We start from the raw sequence: 20,605 nt of genomic DNA on the forward strand, positions 1-20,605 counted from the left end.
CTCCTTTGAAAAGTGAGCTGTTTGTCCTTTTATGGCTGAGTTTAAGATGCGGAGGTACTGTTGTTCAAATCGTCTTTATCCTGACCAATTATTTTTTTTTTTGTCTGCCGTTTATATCGGCTATTGAGTGGGCTGTTAAACTCTCCAACCGTTAAGGCTGAATCTGGTGTTTCTCCTTTCATTTTGTGAGTCTTTGCTTCCTGTGTGTTGGGACCATGAGACACTGATGGAAGTGGAGTTTCCATCCGCTATGTTGTGACTGGTTTTGTGTCTCAAGTCTTTGTTCCTCTGCTCCTTCATTATGGCCCTCCTTTGTGTTCTTTTCTCCTGCTTTGTTTAATTCATTTTCTTTCCTTGCGATTTTCTTAGTGACTGCATTTACAAACTCGTGTCTTCAGTGATCACAGTCTCATTTGGGTGAGCGCTAACGGGATTCTTGTAAAAATAGGAAGCTTTGCTTCCACTCTGCTCCAATTCTCACTCCTGACCGACCACCTGGGCAGACTGCGAATGAACTGTCGCCTGCTTCTTTCTGTCGTGTGATTGTTGGAGACTGTAACGGGAGCAGAAAAATACACTTATGCGCATTGGTAACTTTGGTGGTATCTTTATTTCTGGCACTTTATCTATTTGGTAAGGGGCACAAATGCTACAGAATATATATAGGAATCAGAGGACAACTTGCTGGGGTCCATTCTTTCCTTCCACCATCTGGGTCCTGGGGTTCAAATTCAGGCCTCCGGGCTTGTCTGCAGGCATTTTTATCTGCTGAATCATCTCTTTAGCTTTATTTCTTAGTGCATATTTGTATCTCTGCAGGTGTTTTCTCCCCTTCTACCTGAAGGTCTTACTTTTGTATTCCTTGTAAGAAATATCTAACGGTGAATTGTAAGAAAGATCTGACCTTTATTATAAGACTATATGTACCTCTCTTTTGATAAGCAATTCTTTTGGTTGGACATTTTCCTCCAGTGGTTTAATTATGTAATTTCACTGTTCCCTGGCCTTTGTTGTTTTTGATGAAAAAGACAATTGTTACTCCCCTATGAGGATCCCCAGAAGATGATGAAGTTTTTATTTTCCCTCGTTTCTTTTAGTATTTTCTGTTGCTCTTTATCTTTTAACGGGCTGTAATTTGTGTATAGATCTAATGGTTTCCCCTGTTCTGAAGTTTATTGAAATTCCTGGACTTCTAGATTCATGTCCCCCACCGAACACAATATTTCAGATATTTTAAACATTGCTTCTTTTTGTCTGGTCCTTTCTCTTCTTTCTTAGTAGGACTCTGGCTTCAGGAGTATTGCTCTGTCTGCTGAGGTCACAATGATCCTTGAGGGACTTCGTCCTCCTCCTTTACTCTCTAGATTGGATACTGCCAAGCTGTTTTCATGTTCTCTGATTCTTTCTTCAGCTATCTCGTATTTCAGACTGAGCTCCTTGGAGTGGACCAATCCTTTGCAATGACTGAACATCTGTCTGATTGTATTCTGGGTCATATCTTTACTAAGATATTTGTTAAGAGCTTAACATTGTAATTCTGTCTTTTAAAGATAAATTTCCTTATTTCTTTGAAGGTATTTATTATCGATTCAGTCAGTCATGGCTATGGCAAAGACTGAAGCCAATTCTAGGTTATTCCATTTGACTGCTTTTTATTTCCTGAGTAATGAAGAGGTCCTATGTGGGTTTTGTTGCTATTTGTTGCCATTTGTAGTGGTGGTAGTATCCTTGTTTCTCTAATATTTTTGTCTCTTTGCTTTTTTTCTGCTGAAAACTGGACATTTGAGGCAATATACCCTAACAATTATGGATTCAGCTCTGCCCCCCTCCACACAGTTCAGTTTTTGTTGTGTTTTGTTTAATTCTGTGCTTGACCTACGTCTGGGGAACTTGTCCCGTGTGAGATGCGACTATTCATTTCTCAGTTTCTTTGTTTGTTGTTGTTTTCATTTTGAATTTTTTTAATTATTGTGTTTATTTAATTATCGTGTTTATTTTTGAACCTGGATTGCTTCTGAGCACAAACAGTCGGTGTCTGGTCCGAGTTTGTTTTCAAATCCGTTGAACACCAAGATTGCATATCAAACAGGGTTGAAGTTTTCCCGGCTTGTACTTTTGTTTCTCTTCCTTCTGTGCACACAAGCCAGTACCCAGAACTGAGGAGTGAACATGAATCTCCCTCCCTGTATTCATGTGTAGAGCTTTCTGGTCAGCCAGGGATATTTAGAGAGCTTCCCGAAGACCATCTTTCTATTAGATTTCTACCTTGTCTAATAGCTGCTTGCTCTAACCCGGCTACAGCTTTAAGCAGATGAGGTGGGTTTCTTTTTGATGTTTGTTTACTATCAGCATTGCTGTTGGTTGTCAGTAAGTATGTAGTGTTTCATGTTCCACCCCCCTACCCCACCCCCAGATGAACTCCTGCCCCAGTGGAGTTGCTGGTTTGCATGGCCATCCTTCCCATGAGGAACTTCCTAGCTGACCTGTGTGGAGGAACCAGAATCAAAGCCCTCATGTTCTTACCCAAGACTGAAAAGTTTCTCTGGAGTTAATGCTCTTCAATTTGCTATTCTCCCTTAATCAGTTTTCCAGAGTCTTAAAAAGGCTACATTTGACAGTGTGGTCCTATGTTATCATTTTTAAATTAAAGTATGATCACATCATTTCCTCTCTTCCTTTCCTTCCCCCAGCCTTTCTTTCTGTCTCTCAAATTCATGTCCATGTCTTAAACTCTTCTTACGTATATGCATATGTGTATATAACTCTTCCTAAATATATAAATGAAAACTGCTTAATTTATATAAGTGTGTGTGTGTGTGTGTGTGTGTGTGTGTGTGTGTGTGTGTGGTGTGTGTGATTCAAGGCTGACCACTTAGTATTAGATAGCCAATTTGGGAGTTCTTTCCTGGGAAACATAATTTTTTCAAGTCCTGGCATTCCATAGTTGCCCATAGTTCTTTGTCTAAGCTTGAGGCCCCTTGAGATTCCCTCCTCCCATGTTAGCGTGTTTATGTTTATTAGTGCTGAGGTCTTGTTTAGGCAGCAGTGTTCATGAGACTTCAAGGATGTAGTTTCTCTAACATGTCTAGGAGAGGAATTCTTATAGCAAAGCACAAAAGTTGTTCCTCTGGCTCTTACAGTCTTTCTGCCCCTTCTTCCACAATGATCCCTGAGCCTTAGCAGAAGCTGTGTTGTAAATGTCTTAGTTAGGACTAGGCACCTTGTGGTTACATGCATTTTGATAGGTTGTCATTTTCTGTAATGGTCTCCATCTGTTGCAAAGAGCTATTTCTTTGATGGGGCTTGAGACCTATACCTACCTATGGCTATAAAGATAGATATTTAGTTTGTAATGTAGCTAGGAATTGTGTTGGTTTAGTAAAATCGCAATGGTATGTTCTGGTCTAAGATACAGGACATCTTTAGCCCTAGGTAGTTGGCTAAGTTTCTAGTATCAGACATGATTTTCCTCTTGTTGAATGGGCATTAAGTCTAATTAGAAAGCTATTGGAACCATCAATGTAGCCACTCTCACTCCCATAGGGACATCGTGCCTTGTCAATCATTGTTTTAGTTCATAGGTGTCATATCTGGGTATAACGAACCCAGATATGGTTGCCTCCCTCTTTTGAAAGCTTACATGGCTCCTTCTGGTAGGTGTCAGAAAGCACACTGACCTTTGAGAAGGGGATTTGCCAAGGTTCTCTCCTTTCCACTCAGCCCTGTAGTCTTTTTCCAACTTCTAGAGAAGAGAACTTGTATGGCAGTAAAAAGTATGTATGGGCTTTGGATCCACACTGTCTAGACTTGTGTGAGTGCTGCCTTGTCCTTTTGCTGCCTGTAAGACCTTGAGCAAAAGATTTCTCCTCCGTGCCTGTTTCTGTATCTGTAAATAGGAATGATATTCGCTACTTAATGTAGTTATGTAGTCAGAATGGAATGGGCTTAGCGAAGCTTACCTGTACCATCCGCAGATTGTACTGTGGAGACTTCACTATTAGCTCTTTTTATTAGATCAGCCATGGGGGAGACTACATATCCCTTAACACTTTACTCCATCCTCCCAGTCCTTGTCTGATGCGTGAACATGGTCAGATCTGCCTGTCCTCCCGTCATCTAGTGATACTCCATATTCCTAAGAAGTGCAGGCAGTTCTCAGGAACTGTGGGTTCTGGGAGGAGAAACGCAGAGGAACTGAAGCCTGGCTAGTGTGTTTTCCCTTCTTCCAAGGAACTCTCCACAGTGTTCATGCTATAATAGTCTTGCAGGATTGGGTTTGAGACCAGAGCTGTGAACAGACCCGAGCTTCTAAGTAATTGATTACCAACGTTGCCACCCTTTCGGAGATTCCCTGCCTTCTGGAATCTTTAGCAGTGGGCATATGATTTAGATGTTAGTGCAAAGAGGAAAAACCATGGGCTGGGAATTTGGCTCATCTGAAGGCTAGGGAATGGGAAATATTACTCAGGATTGGTGCAGAGAGGCCAAAGAGGCAGGATGTGACTATATATCAGCAGATCTGTCACCTTAAGCCAAAAGGGCTTGAACTTTTCCTTTTGGTGGTGGTTTTCACTAGAGTTTTAAACAGGGTGGTAAGGGATGAGAATTGTGAGGAGAATGGATGGGATACGTGAGAAAGGTCAGAGGACATGTAGAGAAGGTCAGCTTGAGCAGGTCTGGAAGGTACTTGGGACCTACAGGCAGGATCTGAACTCGGCAACTAACTGGAGGGGTCGGGGACTTGGGGTGCCTAGGTGTGTGTGAGGTGCTGATGTTCAGGGAACGAGACATCAGAAGAGCAGGGCAGGCTGGATGGGTGGAAAGGGACAAACCTGTTTTGGGTTAGGGACGTGTGGGTACTATGGCCTGAAGTAGAGGCCTGGTCATTTGTCAACTGTAGGAGTCTGCACCACAGAGAGATTGGGTGCTGTCAGTGTGAAAGAATCAGACAAGAGAGTGTCAGCATGGAACACGATTTTCTACAGTTTCTGGCTACAGAAGAGAGAAGGATGATTAGCCAGGAGGATCACAATGAATTTCTAGTTCATGCCTGTCACAAGAGAGGATCAACTGTGCCAGAAATCACCGGGAGACCCGGTGTGATAGGAGAAGGAAAGCAGAGTTTGTATCAAAGAAGACACAGGGCATGGGCAACATTTATCTGCTGCAGCTTCCTGCGGCCAGAGCAGGGCAGTGATAGGAATGGGACCTGTGTGCAATGGCAGCTGTGTCCAACAAAAGGGGACTTTGTGGACAGTGCTGGAGGACAGAAAGGAGGAGGATGGCAGGGATTAGGAAGGTTATTTTTAGTTATTTGTATTTGTGTGGGGACAAGATAAGGATGAAGCCAGTTGGCGGTAGCTATGATAGTGAAAGGCCTTTGGGAGATAAGAAGGGGCAGGATTCATATTGGGGGGCAGGTGGTCTTTGTCTCGGTGGAGGTGAGTTGGTCTCTCTACACCCTTTCCTTTGCCCTTCTGCTAACACCCCTTCCTCTGCTGTTATCACCTGCCCTGTGCACGCACACACACACACACGCACACGCACACACACACACGCACATGCACACACACACACACATTGTATTGGTCACTTTTTTTGTTACTATGACAAAATATCTGATGAAAGTATTTCTCAGATCAGCCGTAATAACCATTTTTCTTACTAGACACACACATACACACACTGTTTAAATGTTTCTATGTTATGTACTCTATCAAAGGTTGATAATGATCATGGCCATTTGGAAAGCTTCTCCTATGTTTATCTTTGTTTAGCCCAGAGTTGAAGAGCTGCATATGGTAGATAGCTCCTGTAATTCCAGGACGTAGGAGTGCCAGGGCCTACCTAAGAAATAGGGGGGTCAGAAGTTCTAGGCCAACCTTAACTATATAGTGAGCTATATGAAATCCAGCCTCAAAAACAACAAAAAAGACACCTTTCAAATATCTCAGAGTTCAAAAACAAAATTCCATGTGATCGCTGAATTCTTTTCTTCCCCATATGTCTTTTTAACAATCATCTTCCTACCCCTTTACCTCTTTTATATTCACTTATTATTCACACATAATAATGGTCTTTATACACACAGAGATAGACAAATAGATAAATGATAGATACAGACAAATATAATATATATAATATATATAATAGAGACATAGATAATAGATATATATATGTATACAGAAAGACACATACATACATACATACATACATACATACAGTGTTGTTCCTTGAGATACTATATCACCACACCTGCCTTTGTTGATGTTATTCTGTTTTGTTTTTTTCTTGTTTATTTTGTTTGATTGGTTGTTTTTCATTTTGTTTTTGTTATTGTTTTTGAGACAGGGTTTCTCTGTGTAGCCCTGGCTGTCCTGGAACTCACTCTGTAGACAAGGCTGGCTGCAAACTCAGAAATCCGCCTGCCTCTGCCTCCTAAGCGCTGGGATTAAAGGTGTGAGCCACCACTGCCTTGTTCACACCAGCTTTTTTATGTGGGTTCTAGGGATTAGACTTAGGTCCTCAGAATTGTGCATCAAATACTTTACTAAACCATCTTCCAACTCAAATGGGGGCTTTTCAATGCACTCACTAGTGTTCTAAGGGCATGGGGCATGCAGAGATTCTGACTAAGTACAAGACAGCTCTGCCTGAGGAGCCTGTGTTGAAATAAGTCTTCAGTGTGAGCCTCACACCAAGATCTGTTGTAGGCCTTTGCCTGGCCCGCCGTACTTGGTTGAAAACCGAGGAAACCACCGAGTTCCTGTTGCCCTCCAATAGAAACGAACAGGTACCAAACACGTTTCGAGTTGAAACAATGCTCTGGGCTGTGGTGTGCAAGGCTCAATACAAATTATTGTAAGACGAGGCCTGATGCCAAAGTACCTGCCAGTGTTGCCAGGGCTCAGGCACAGAGTACAGGGAACTCTGTTGATTGCAGGGTAGCAGAGAGGTGGAACCTTTGTTTATCTAAGCCGAAATGAAGAGCAATGAGGGGGTGGTGGGGGCGAGGATGGGGGGGGATCAATGATGTGTTTTGCATTTTGAAAGCAATTACACTTAGTGATGCTTGCTTACTTTATTTGTTTATTTATTTATTTATTTATTTATTTATTTATTTATTTTGAGTGGGAGGATCATAAACCATTGCACATTCTCTTATCATGGATTAATTAAACATACAATTCACAGGAATAAAAGGAATCAAAAACCAGTTGCCTCTGTTGTGGTTCAGGGCCACTTTCAGGAAGGCAGTGGGAGAAGATGAGAGGACCCACAGTCCAGAGGACGGGGAGACGATGATGGAGTGGAGGAACGTGAAGTATACACAAATGAGTTCTTAGAGAATGAGAGGCCAGGGAGGGTTTTGTAAATCTGGGTAGGCAGACACTGCCACTGTCATTCCAGGTAATCTACGAAAGTGACAGCAAGGGTGTGCAAGATCAGGATACAAAGAGTCACCCAGGGAGAGGCCTGAGAGGACTTTGGTGGCCCAGGATCCTGCTTGGGGGTTAGGGAGCATGCTGAAGCCCAGCTATGCACATGGTTACAGTGCATACTTGAGCCTGGAGCTTTTTTCCTTGTGGACAGACAGACTAGAAAAGGAATCTCAGGGCTTGTTTTGCAGAGCCTGACCCTGTCTCTTGAAGCTCTTAAAATCTCCCCTATGTCCCCTGCTCATCCCTCTGTAAGAAGGCATGTTCTTATGGCGTGTGGCAGTACAGACTTGTAATCTCAGCCCTTGGGAAGCTGAGGTTTGAGACCAGCCTGGGCTTCACAGCAGGAGTGTGTTCCAGAAAAAGGACATGGCCTTGGCATGATAGACAAGAGACTGAATGTTCCTTGAGATTATTTTCATGCTCCTGCAAAAATGAAGTTTGTTTAGGATAACAACAGGATTGCTTTATAAACTGGTTACCACTGATGCTCTTGTACGTGCCTGGGGCCATGGTCAGTGTCTCAAAAGTTGTTCTGTCTAATTCATTCTCTGCCTTTTAAGGAAGACTGATTTGAAAATTATACCCGTTTATCTCCCCATGTGTGCTAACACTGCAGCAGACATCAAGCAGCCTTGCCAATGTCTTCTTCACCTGGCTCAATGGTGAGGTTGGAGCAAGAGCAAGGGGCTGGGACTATGGTGTCCTGGGCCACCTGACTGTGCAGACCTGGGATCCTGGACTTCACCATTTCCCCAGTGCACCGAACTTCTCACCACAAGGCACAGCGGCTGTTCAGATGGGAAAGAGTAGCATGTGGGGCTTCCTTAAGCTGAGATTAGTACTGCTGTAGCTTTATCCCAGACGCTGGATACTGCCTTCTGGGAGCAGAGAATGTTCCCCTCAGTCCAGGGAGAACGTGCCCTTGAAAGGGCTGATAAGAAATTAAAGTTTCTTTACAAACTGCTGTGTGGGGTTTAAAAAGAAAACTAAACTCTCCAGCCTTCACAAGCTAGTGATGAGCTGCCTAGAAATGACTTTCTCTCACTCTCTTTTTTTTGGTATTTTTAACAGGAGTGTTTCATAAATTTATTATGAATGGAAAGTTTTATTATCAGTTAAAGATATAATGCGTATTTTTAACAGGAGTGTTTTATATATTTATTATGAATGGGAAGTTTTTATTTTCAGTTAAAGATATAATATGTAGAGCCAAGGTTTGGGCAGTCTACAAAGAAGTATAGGACCAAATCTGGCCCTCTGCCTGCTTTTGTTAGTAAAGTTTTATTAGAACTCAGCAATGTCCATTTATGTACAGGTTGTCATGGATGCTGTGTTGGGCTACAATGGCAGATGCCAGTGTTGCTATGGTGACCACATGGCCTGGAAGCCTAAAATGTTAACTGTCTGACTCTTTCCAGAGTAAGTGTGTCAAATTCTTTCCAGGAACCCCTGAGAGAGGCACCCACATTTCTTTGTCATGACCACAGTGATGTTGACATGCTATGCTATTTCTAAAGGATGGCTTCTGCTCAACAGCTTCCCTTCCCCATTGACATCTAAATCCAGTGCAGATCCTCAGTGTGACCTTCAAGCCTGCTTTATCTCAGTTGACTCCTGGCAGCGGTGCTCTGAAGACCTGTGTCGTCTCTTTCCGCCCCAGGCTGGCTAGAACTCTCCGTCTTTGTGTATCTTCCTTTTCCTGATCTTTGCTTTTGCACTGCTGTGGCAACTTCTCCCACTCCATGTCTTTTACAATCCAGTTCACTCTTGTTGTGTCTCGGATCTGTTGTCGGTGTTTTCATTCCCTTGGTTGCTCTGCCTCTCTGTTGTGGTGCTGTAGCCTATGCTGTTGCTGAATGGTTTCATTCTGCCGTATATGGATTGTCTCTTAATCGCAGCCAAGGCTTCTTGAACTGCCCACGCAGCAGGCACTGGGGTGCGTGGAATTGGATTAAATGGAAAAAAAGCACACAGATCATGCATGCCAATGATGATGATAGTTCCTTAATGTATATACCCTACTGAGTAGCTACCTGACCTCAAGGGTGCTCACGAGAGCACACACTGTTGTACCTGTGGCAAAGGCTTGGAAACAGGCTCTCACAAGACTGGTTTGACTTTGTGGCCCATGATCCTAGGCTAAGGCAGGAGGACCTCAAGTTTACAGCCACCTTGGACTGCAGAATGAGTTCGTGGTCAGACTGGGATGGATATATTCATCCCCTGACAAGACCCTCTACCCCAAATCTGGAGTTCCATACTGAACTCTAAAAGAGCTCTAGGGATAGATCAGGTTGCAATGCTATCCAGGGCTCTGGGCACACATATGCCATAGGTACACACAGAACACGCTCCACCTCCTTGGGGGAGCCATCACCTTTGTGAGAGAGGACCGAGGAACAGGCACTGACATTTGTTCAGAGATTACCCAGGTGATTGCAGTAGCTAGGCCCAGCCTCACCACCCAAGGCAGAAGGAAAATGTAGGCTCGTGTCTTGAAGATCCCAGTCTTCCACCATGGCCCTAAGAATCTGGATTCCTGCTAACGAGTGCTTGGCAACCTCCCCAGGCTACTTCTTTAGAAAGTAGGGGAAGAATCAGATGTACCTGCCCACAGGCCATCCTGTCCTACAGTAATGACATCAACATGTACCAAAGTCCTACCTTTAGACTGAGTTCCCTTAACTGTGGTCAGCCCTAGAGTGGCTGCAGCACCCTAGGAGGCAAGGCTCCCCCCTGCCCTGTGAGTGTCAAAGGAGAGGGACTTGTGTACTTTATATTGACTTAGAAGTGGAGCCTTTCAGCCTCAGATGGTTGGGGACGGGAGGAAAGGCAACGAAGTATGGGTTCCCCAGTCCTCTGATATGCAGCAAGTGGACTTCCTAGAATCGCAGGCCCTCTGGCCTCGCCACAAGGCTGTGGAATCCGAAGCATTAAGGAATTAAATGCTGACGCTCTGGGCACACATATGCCATAGGTACACACAGAACACGCTCCACCTCTTTGGGGGAGCCATCACTTTTGTGATAGAGGCCCGAGGAACAGGCACTGTTGGTCAGGCTTTGCCAATAAGCATTGAGAGCCAGGCCTCAGGTTGATCATGGGCCAAGCATGTCCCTGTTACTGATGGTGTCATTCCAAGATGAGCAGCAGCTTTTTAGAACCCCATGCTGGTGGTAGGGCCAGAGCTCTGTGTATTTGTATTGGATGCAGGAGGCTCTAGGAGGATGCATAAGGCCCTGGGTAACAGTCTCAGCACCACAAACAAAAATCATAAAAAGTAAAGAATAAGCATTCTTCATGCTACTAGGCTCTATTTTAGATGTTGTGTGTGTGTGTGTGTGTGTGTGTGTGTGTGTGTGTATGTGTGTATGCATGCATGTGTGCATACAGGTGTGTGAGCATGCATGCATGCACTTGGACTGGCATGTGGATATATATGCAGGTCAGGGGTCAATCTCAGGTATTCTTCGGAAGTCATCGTCTTCTTTTATGAGACAGGGTCTCTCACTGGGACTCCATAAGGATTATAGGCCAGCTGACCAGGGAACCCAGGCATGTGCCTGCTGCTTCCTCCCTGGCACCAGGCGCCATCTTGCCCAGCTTTGGGCATGATTGGTTCAAGATTGAGCTTGGTTCCTCATGCTTGTTTAGCCAACAGTTCCCTGAGTCATTGCCTGGCCCTGGGACTCTGTTCTTAATAAGAGTTCATGAGATGCAGAAATGCGGATCTCTCTCTTCCTTTCCTCCCTCCCTCCCTCTTAGTTAATGCTGCAGAAGCCTGACAGACCCTGCCTGCTTCCCAAACTAACTTCATTTCCCCTCGGCCCAGGGTAAGGGCACTTCCTCCTTTCTTTTCCTCCCGGAATCCCTGCCCCTTTGTCTCTGTCTCTAATTATCCAGCTGTTTCCTCTAGTCCTGTTACCCATTAAGTAAAGGCAGCCATTCCCTTCGGCAGTCTGCTCCCCTCAGTGCGGGACTGTTCTCTGCCACATAAAAAGCCACAAGTGGCTTTTATGGTCTCATACATACTTAATTAGTCCAGCTTCTCAAAACTGTGCTTTAAATGAGTAAAGGCATTAGCCCCCCTATCTAATTGCTCCGCAAAGCGTAGTTTCAGCGCAGCGGCAGGAACATTAAAGTGTTGGTCTAGACGAGTGTCGCTGGGGATCACAAGAGGATACAAGAGCAAAGACCCTGGTCGGAGGCAGACTAAGAGCCCGGGTAGGATCGGGATCTAAAGAACTGACTATTTGTGTCTTGCCTACCGTTGTCTGTTGGTATGACCCCGCCATGACCTTTACCTGGCATCATAAACATGCACTTTGTGAGAGAGTTTGAGATGGGACATTTGCTGAATTGGAGCTATTGTCGGGGTTCCAGGCTTGAGACACACTGTTTTCTGTGCCTGGCCTCATGCATCATGGCAGAAATAAAAAAATGACTATATGTCAGTGTCTCCTCCACTGTGTAGCCATCTGCCCCCATGGTGGAGCGTGTCACCAGCAGATCTACCCGTTGTGGCTTGCATCTTTGGGCCCTGCGCTGAAGGCTTCATTACAGCCTGCAGTGTTGGGAGGCAGGCAAGCTTAGTGAAAGGTACTTTGGTCACTAAAGATGAACCCCTGGAGTCCCCATCTCCTTCCTTCCTTTCTCATCTTACTTCCTGGCTTTTGTGAAGCAACAGCATCCCATTCCACCAAATAGTGCCCCCCCCCCATCATAGTCTGCCTATCCATAGATCTGAAATGATGATACCAAGTGACTTTGGACTGAAACCTTCCAAACGAGCCCTCGCAAATCTTCCTTCATGTTGTTTGTCTTAGGTATGTGTCACAGCAGTGGTGATGCTAAGACACCATCAGACTGTCTGGGCCCCCTTGCCTGACTAATCCCTGCTTTCTTCTCAGCCAGCCTTTTCTGTGCATCTTTCTAGACTCAACATGTGGTTCTCCACCTCCCAGTCAATTCCCCCTCCACACCACATCACCTGTTGAAAGCCATTTGGTCTGCCGTGCATGGTTCTGTCGCAGCAGAAAGAAGCGAATAATTGAAGCTCTTCGTTTCCCTTGCCCAGAGCTTTCAGAAAGAGCATCGTTTGGGAGCCTCTTAGAGCCCCCTTGTAACCAGGCCAGAACCCATTTATCTTCTGTTCTCAACAACTGCAATCTGGTATTCCGAGAAAGGAGCCATCTAATCTCCTAGCATGGGCTGAGTGAGTTGTGGGTTGGCCTTGGCCAGAAAGCACAGGGGAATTGGAACCAGAGTGGGAACCTTGGGTATGACAGAAGCTTCAAAGCTGCCCTGTGGGGCTGGCCCATGAAAGAGTGCTGAAGGAGAGAAAGATCCTCATCATGTGTCATCGCCTTAGCAGCCTTCCTCTCACCTTCCTTCTGGGGATCAGATTCAAAGCTACCCTGGGGCCCAGCTGAGTCACCAACGCTGTGGGAGCCCAGGTACTAAGGTATTAAGAGCTTAAGCTCTTCAGATGGGGCTAAGATCCTCTGGGCTCCGGGGATTTAAAATACATGTACTGAAAGGAAGCAAGGAGCAATAACCTGGCCACGCTGTCCTTTGACAGTATGGGCACACGGGGACGGATACCAGCAGATGGGACACGGCTGGAAGCCTGCCAAGGCTTTGGTGTTTATAACCGTGCCCCTATGTATAATCTTAGAGGAAGGGACTCTCCTCGCTGCCCTTTCTTTAACAGCACATACCCACTTGGTCCACAGACGTAGGGCAGTCTGCCTGAAAGAAAGTTCTCCTGCAATGCCCCTCCCTCCTTTCCTGTCTGTCACTGTGTGCTGATGAGGGACATCATCCATACCCTCCCCAAGGCCTCCATAGAAGCCTAGAGGTTTTGTCCACCTGCGTTCATTTCTTCTTTCTTCCAGCATTCCTTTCCCATATGTGGTGTGGCTGTTAAAACCCCGGATGCTCCCAGAGAATCACAGAAATACTGGTGTTCATCAGGTCTACAGCTCACCCTTTCACAGAGCCCACATGTGCATGGTTTAGGTTTATCCTGGCCCCGGCTCTTATTGTCGCTTCACAGATGAGCGTGTTAAAGCGCACAGTAACTTGATTACCTGGAGTTAGGATGAGGGTGAGCCCATGTGATACCCACCCTGGCCCTTGTACTTCACTGCCTTTCCTTACTTTCCTGCCATGAGATGGAAGGCTTTCCTGGCCAGTTGATTTGCACCATTATTCCAGCGTTCATATCCATCACGCTAGGGCTGATAGGATTATGATTTCTCAGCATCAGAGCCGAGGGAGGGTAACTGAGCTGGCCAGGGTCACAGTGGAGGGAGGAAATAGCAGGGATTCATCTCTGTTTTCTATCTCGGTGCCCTGCACTCCTGCCTCCACACTGCACGGACTGCCCTGTTCCTCACTGTGGTACTCCTCACTAACAATCCTGGTCAGTCCTCCACTTCGTCAGGAATTCATTCCCATCTTGTTCATACCTTCGTGCAAAGTGCTTCTTCCTGGCCCAGCAAGGACCTCGGTCATCTGCCAGATCTCTCATGACAGGGACAGCTGTCTTCCTGTGATACAGGTCACGGTCCCCACAAACAGGAGAGGGACTCCATCACTCCCTCAATAAGCCTTATGATAAAGTGTCACCCCTTGGCCCCCCAGGGTGGACTGTGCTTTGTTTTGTGAATGTGTTCTTTTATCAATAGATGTTCTAGTTGTATCTGTGTGTACTTTCCTGCCAGGTGGCCTTTTAAGGCCAGGTGTCCTCATTTTTCTGTCCTCTTTATGCAGGCCATTGCCAGGAAGATAGCATATGTTTGGTAAATATTGTCGAACAAGTACAGGCAGACAGGAATACAAAAGAGGGAGACAACGCAAAAATATCCCATGAAAATTTCCTGGGCAGGCTACAATGTTTAGAACAGACAGGAGGGGCTTGTCGTTGTTGTTTGTTTGTTTTATAAGATATTACTTTAGGCAAATCCGTGTCATTTAGAAACTCCCAGAAGGAAGGACAGCTAAGTATGATCCCACTACCAGGCCTTTTTGTGTCAGTCTGTGATCCCAGCTGTTTGGGAAGCTGTAGGAGGGAGGACCAAATAGGTTCAAGACTCTTCTGGCCTACCCAGTGAGTGCAAAGCCTTCCTGGCCAACAGAGAGTGCATTCAGGGTTGTCATGGCCTCCTGAGATGCTGTCTCCAAATAAAAAGTGAAAAGAAATCTGGGAATGTAGCTCAGTGGCAGTGTGTTTCCCTAGCACATGTCAGGGCTTGAGGTCAAATCCCTAGCACCCGGAAAAGAATGGACGGGTGGATGCATGGATGAATATATTATATTCTGTTGAGCTAAGCTAGCTAGCTGGTCAGCTTTGCTACCTAGGTTGTTTTGACTGGTAGAGCATATATTTGGGAGTGTGTAACCTATGGACGTTGGGACTTACGACGACTTTGTAGCCCCTCCCCTCCCCCATGAAGTACATGGTACTCTTGAAGATACAGGCAGATATTGGGAAAAATCATCTTTGATACCACGAAAGTGAATTCTCCAGTTAAATTAGGGTTTCAAACGAAGGGAATGCTTCTCCGATTCATTCATTGGGCTTCTACTTGCCTTTGGCATCTGGTGCCACGTTACCAGGCAGGTGGGAGGGTCCAGGAAGAACAGGGCGGTGTCTTGGAGAGGGTCTTCTAAGACAGACTTTGAAATTGCCTTTTCCCACCCTCAGGTGAGCGTGTTGACCACCCTGGAACGCAGGTTCAACCTCCAGAGTGCTGATGTGGGCGTGATTGCCAGCAGCTTCGAGATTGGGAACCTGGCGCTGATTCTCTTCGTGAGCTACTTCGGAGCACGTGGGCACCGGCCACGCCTTATTGGCTGCGGCGGCATCGTCATGGCCTTGGGCGCACTGCTATCCGCACTGCCAGAGTTCCTCACCCACCAGTACAAGTACGAGGCTGGCGAGATCCGCTGGGGCGCAGAGGGCCGCGACGTCTGTGCCTCCAATGGCTCCAGCAGTGATGAGGGGCCTGACCCCGACCTTATCTGCCGTAACCGGACAGCCACCAACATGATGTACTTGCTGCTCATTGGGGCTCAGGTGCTGCTGGGCATCGGTGCTACCCCCGTGCAGCCCCTGGGGGTCTCCTACATTGACGACCACGTGCGGAGGAAGGACTCCTCGCTCTATATAGGTAGGCGCTGCTTCTTCTGTATGTGTCGGTAAACTGGTGCAAAGTTGGGACCCTGTTTTCCTGGGGCATTCGTTCGCGGAACTGGCTAACCATCTCCAGGGTTTTGCAAAACAGCGATACCCACATTTAATGCCCAGGAATTCTCACATGCGTGATGCAGGGGCCAACCAACTAAAGCACTTTCGAAAATCTTTCCAAAGGATGTTTAGATGCTTCCTGCATCTTACCAGACCTTGGAGGGGAAGATCTGGTCTGGAGGGGTTTGGGATTAATCTGGTGTGTGTGTGTGTGTGTGCGCGCGCGCGCGCGCACACACACACACACACACACACACGCATAGTGCAGAGAGATTTGGGGCTTCCTAGTGTTCACCCAGATATATTTGGGGTTTTCATCCAGGAAACCTAAACTTTGAAGAATCAAAACCATCACCTCTTATTTTTCCCCCATTTTGGACCTAAACCAAGGCAGTTGATTGCACTGTTGGCATTTGGTATAACCCAAAGCTGGTGACTTCTGGTAATGTTTTCACTAACAGTCCACTCAGGAACTGGGTTTTTAGGAAGAAACGAAGGATGTGCAAACTTTAAAAACCATTTTCTGCTGTAGTAGTTTCTGATATTTTAGACCAGAGAGGTGGAGGAGCCCCATGGTCTAGGGTTTCCAGAAACAGCTAAGTGGCAGTTTGCTCACGTGACAAATGATGTCCTTGATCAAGTGCAGGTGGCTTGAATGGTTGCTTGCCAGGTATCTCCAGCCCTGACTTACTACGTCTAATTTTGCCTCCAATGGAGACATTCTCAGTCACTGAGTGTGGAACTGAGAAAATGACCTCTACCTGAGCAATGTCACTGGCATCAATGTGCCTTGAGGCATTAAGCTCATTCTAAAGGCTTAAGTGAAAATCGAATTTGAACCAAATTCGACACGAGCTTCATGTCTACCAGGCTTCTACTTTATGCAGCCCGGGATTTATGAGGTAGGATAGATGGGAGCAAGGTAGCCACCAAGAGGCTTGCTGTAGAGTTGATGCCTTGATTGAACAGGTGTGTTCGATATAGATCTGCGACCTTTACGTGAGAGGAGCTGTGGGCGGGAAAAGTAGAGAGAGCACCTTCCTGTCCAGATCTGGAACAAGGCAAACCCAGGGAGAACCTAATTGTGTGATAGTACTTAGGACTGTTGAGTTAAAGACGCACAGTCCTGGCCCCCTCTCTCCATATGGCAAAGGCTTGGGTTGTAGCTGGGCAGGGTCCCGCTGATGTGGCAACTTAGGTGACCTTTTCATTTTGCTGCTGTTAAACCAGCCTGTTGTTAAAACGGCATCCAGAACTTTAGGTGGACAATTGGTCTTCGATTTGACTGATGTCACCCCAGAGCCCTGGGAAAGAGGTTTTCTGGTAGCAGAAACAGATCACACACACCATGTGGAAGGAAATGGGCAATGAAACATTGAAAAATCTCTCCCTAGAAATCATTCCAGATTTCTTATTAGCTCTCAGTCAAGTAGGTTTAGGGCTTCTTGAACATTCCCTTGAACCTCTCTTCTTCGGGAGATGTTCTCTGATGAGTTACTCTCTGCTATTTCTCCAACTGGATTGGATGTGAATTGTTTGCTAAGGGGGCATTTGGGTTTGGGAGATGGAATGTCGACCTAAGAGTAATAGGACAAATCAAGGCAAGATGCTTTTTTGAATTCTCTTGTATTGTCCATGAGAGGTGTCGTAAGCTTTTGGTAGGAAATTGTTTTCATCCAAATGTTTGCTTGGGCTCTCTTTTCTCTCTACAGAAGAGTTAGTTGGGTGTTATTTTTGCACAATACCAAGATATTGTAGTGCTCTGGTCTGTCTGACCAAATTCCAAAACATCGTCATCCACAACTGTGCAGATAGCTGTTCTGGGTCTCTCTGAAATAGTTTCATGGATCTGTTTAGAGGGAGTAGCCGAGGGCAAGCCTTCTGTACAGATCGGCCTTCATAGGTGGCTTTTCACTGACGTCTCTAAGAGCAGTTTCAGAAGGCCGTAGCATATGCAGAGAGAAGGCTTATTCGTTTATGGCAGGGACCATAAAGACATGGCCACGGTCATGAAACTGTCACAGCATTTATCTAGTCTAATTAGGCCCTGGTCCTGGAAGCCTCTTAACGTGGCTTTTGAACGTATTTGATGGAGCCCACTGCAGAGAGGAGGGCTGTCGGAAGTCAGGGGGATATGAAGCTGAGACCATAGGTATAGATGTGAATTATATGGGAAGTGAGAGTATTTGTTATACCCAATTCCAGCTCCAGAAAAGCTTGTCTGGAGGGAGCCTTTTTTGTCAACATGCCTACTTAATTCTGGATCAGAGATGGAAGCAATACGCATGCTATACATGGAACATGCTTGTTTCCAAGTAATCCTTTCTGTGTGGGCCTGGAAAGTCAGCCTACACTAACTAGACTGCAGGCCATCAGAGACCAGACCTGTTGTTAGTTGTCTTTAGAGTAGGTCACCAGATGAGTGCTGGTCACACATCTATAGCGAGGTCATGGACTCCCACATCCAGACAAAAGTGAAGCTCTTCTGCTGAAGTCCCTCCAGGGTTTCCTACTGAAATTCAGGCTATTTCCACTGACTCTTGCCGAGCTCCTGAATTCTTGCATGGGCCATTCAAAAGGCCAGCCCTGTTCTGAAGCCAGTCTTTTCGAGAATGAAGAGGGAGTGGAGGCTGCTTATTACCAGGGGACAAAACTGGATGAATGAGGACTCAGCTCTCCTGGCAGCCTTTTCAAGACATTTCAATACGGCAGCATGTGGGGTTCAGCCTCACAGGATGGCCGGATAATGACCTGTGGGTGGCGCCTGTCACTGTTTGTTTCCATGGGGACTGAGTGGGCAGGGTGGTGGTGGAAACTGTTTGGGCCCTCCTGAGGTCCTGAGGTCTAAGAATCAACCCTTTAGGAATGAAGTCATGTCTTAACTCCACGTTGTGACCAGCCTCGTTTTCTTAGCCGTCCTTTTGTCTCTCCAAGTTCAAACTCATCAAGTGGTATTTGCTTTCTCTGGTAGTGTGAGGGGATATCATACACTTACTTTACAGCAGCCTTTTACTGGGTTGCTACTTCAGTTTGTTGCTGCTTTATTTATTTATTTATCGTTTTTAGGAATAGAAAGGTAAACAGATAATGATAATGATTTTCTTAAATAACTAGAGAAGGTATTTATCACACATTTCCCATTAGCAGGTTTTGAAATATAGGAAAAAGAGTAACAAGAGAACAGTTACTCCTGGCTTTGTAGTATATATAATTCTAGTCTCTTTTTCTGCATTGATGTCCTTTTCAGCAAAAGTGCACTTATAAGAAAAAAAAAAGATTTTGTAATTTCTCAATTTCTCTTAATATTTCATGAGCTTTGTTGCCCTGTTACTAAATATTCTTCTGTGGTTCTTGCTGCATACAAAATATTCCCCTGTGAACGTACATCATGTAAGTAATGTAGTCTGTTGTTAAAACGGAGTTTTCAGAATTTCTGCTGTCAGAAGGGAAGTGGATGGCTAAACTGTGATTCCTAGAGATTAAATTATTTACCCCTAATCACTTGTTCTGGATGTTGGCTGGGCTCTGTCTGGGAGAGTGTTGCCTATTCCAGGGGTATCTGGTATCAGAGGTCCATTCAGAGGGCTGTGGTTGGCTGGTGGGCGCGTGGTCCAGGGTCCAGAAGAAGTCAAGGACTTTCACCAGAGTGCTTGGAGCCTTCAGGAAATGTCAAGTGTCGTGAAGGGGGAAGAGATGGGATGGTATTTGAAGTCCAAGGAGGGAGGTGCTGTTAGTGTGAATAGTGGGGGGTCCAAACTAGAAGAGGGGTGCAAGAATAGGATAGAGACAGGAGGTGGGCATAAAGGGTTCTGGAAAGAGATGTATTCTTGTTCTGTCATATATGAAGATGAATTGAGATCAGAGCTCAGCTCCTCAGACAAGGCGGCTGGTAGAGTCTCCCTTCTGCTCCAGCATTGTGGGCAGTACACCACGCCCACTCCTCCCGTTCTCAATTTGCTGCGGCCATGGGTACTATCCGGGAGTTGGCCTCACAGCGTGGTGGAGCTTCTCCTCCTCACAGCTTCCTCTGACCATCTTTCTCACTGTGTACCCTGGGCCCAACAGACACATTTCTGCCCTCCTTTCCGTAGTGTGGTGACTCCCCTGAGTACCAGCCTTGCATGGGCAGGGAAGGGCTACTGAAAGCCCGAGTCTTCCTTGCTTAATGGGTTCCATCCTCACTTCTACTTCAAGGAGAGGTACCAAGGAATCAAGAACTGGAGGACTGGACCAGACAGAAGACAAAACCAAGTGAATGGAGGGCTTAGGACATGTAGGCTGTGCATCAGTTTGCTGAGCACAACACCCTTCACTGGGCAGAAAGAAAATGTTTACTCGCCATTCTTGAGAGGTTAGGGGTTCAAGGTCAAGTTTGTAGGTCAGGCTGGGATTTCCTGAAGCCTCTCTCTGTAGCTCGGAGAAGGCTACCCTACTGCTGACTCGACTCTGGCTCTAGGCCCACGTGACCCTGGGATGACTTACTTACATGACCTCAATTTCCTTCTCTAACAAGGCAAGTAGTCTGATTGGGTTAGGACCCATTTGTGGATGGGGTTGGGGGACACAACATTTAACCCCAATGACCTCTTCAAAGGCCCTATTCAACTAATTATTTAATGATAGAGTCACCGATAGTTTCAAAATATAGAGAAGTCCCCTGCACCTTTCATTTAGATTTTCTTCATGTAACATAATGATAGCTCAGTCAGTAAAGTGCTTGCTTTGTCAGAATGAGGAGCTTAGTTTGATCTTCAGACCTCATATTTAAAATATACCTGACTTGGCAACATGTGGGGTAATTCCAATGCTGGGGAGGTGAGATGTGGACCCTGGGGGTTCTCTGGCCAGCCAGCCTAGCTCCTTTGCCAAGTTCCAGCAGTGAAAGACTTCTCAAAAGAAGGTTGCTAGT

At 45.9% G+C, this 20,605-nt stretch overlaps 1 protein-coding gene across 2 annotated transcripts in view; it reads left to right on the forward strand.

Moving 5' to 3' along the window:
* The window catches only part of Slco3a1 (solute carrier organic anion transporter family member 3A1), a 279,076-nt gene that overhangs the window by 41,800 nt on the left and 216,671 nt on the right, over positions 1-20,605 (forward strand). For both annotated transcript variants that reach the window (XM_041650131.1, XM_041650139.1), the window contains exon 2: positions 15,154-15,619. In XM_041650131.1, coding sequence (XP_041506065.1) covers positions 15,154-15,619 — 466 coding nt within the window. The remainder of the gene's footprint in view (positions 1-15,153; positions 15,620-20,605) is intronic.

This window comes from Microtus oregoni, unplaced genomic scaffold, assembly GCF_018167655.1.
Source record: "Microtus oregoni isolate MIOR12 unplaced genomic scaffold, Mior012 000000F_ref0000247, whole genome shotgun sequence".
In the NCBI taxonomy this organism is placed as follows: domain Eukaryota; kingdom Metazoa; phylum Chordata; class Mammalia; order Rodentia; family Cricetidae; genus Microtus; species Microtus oregoni.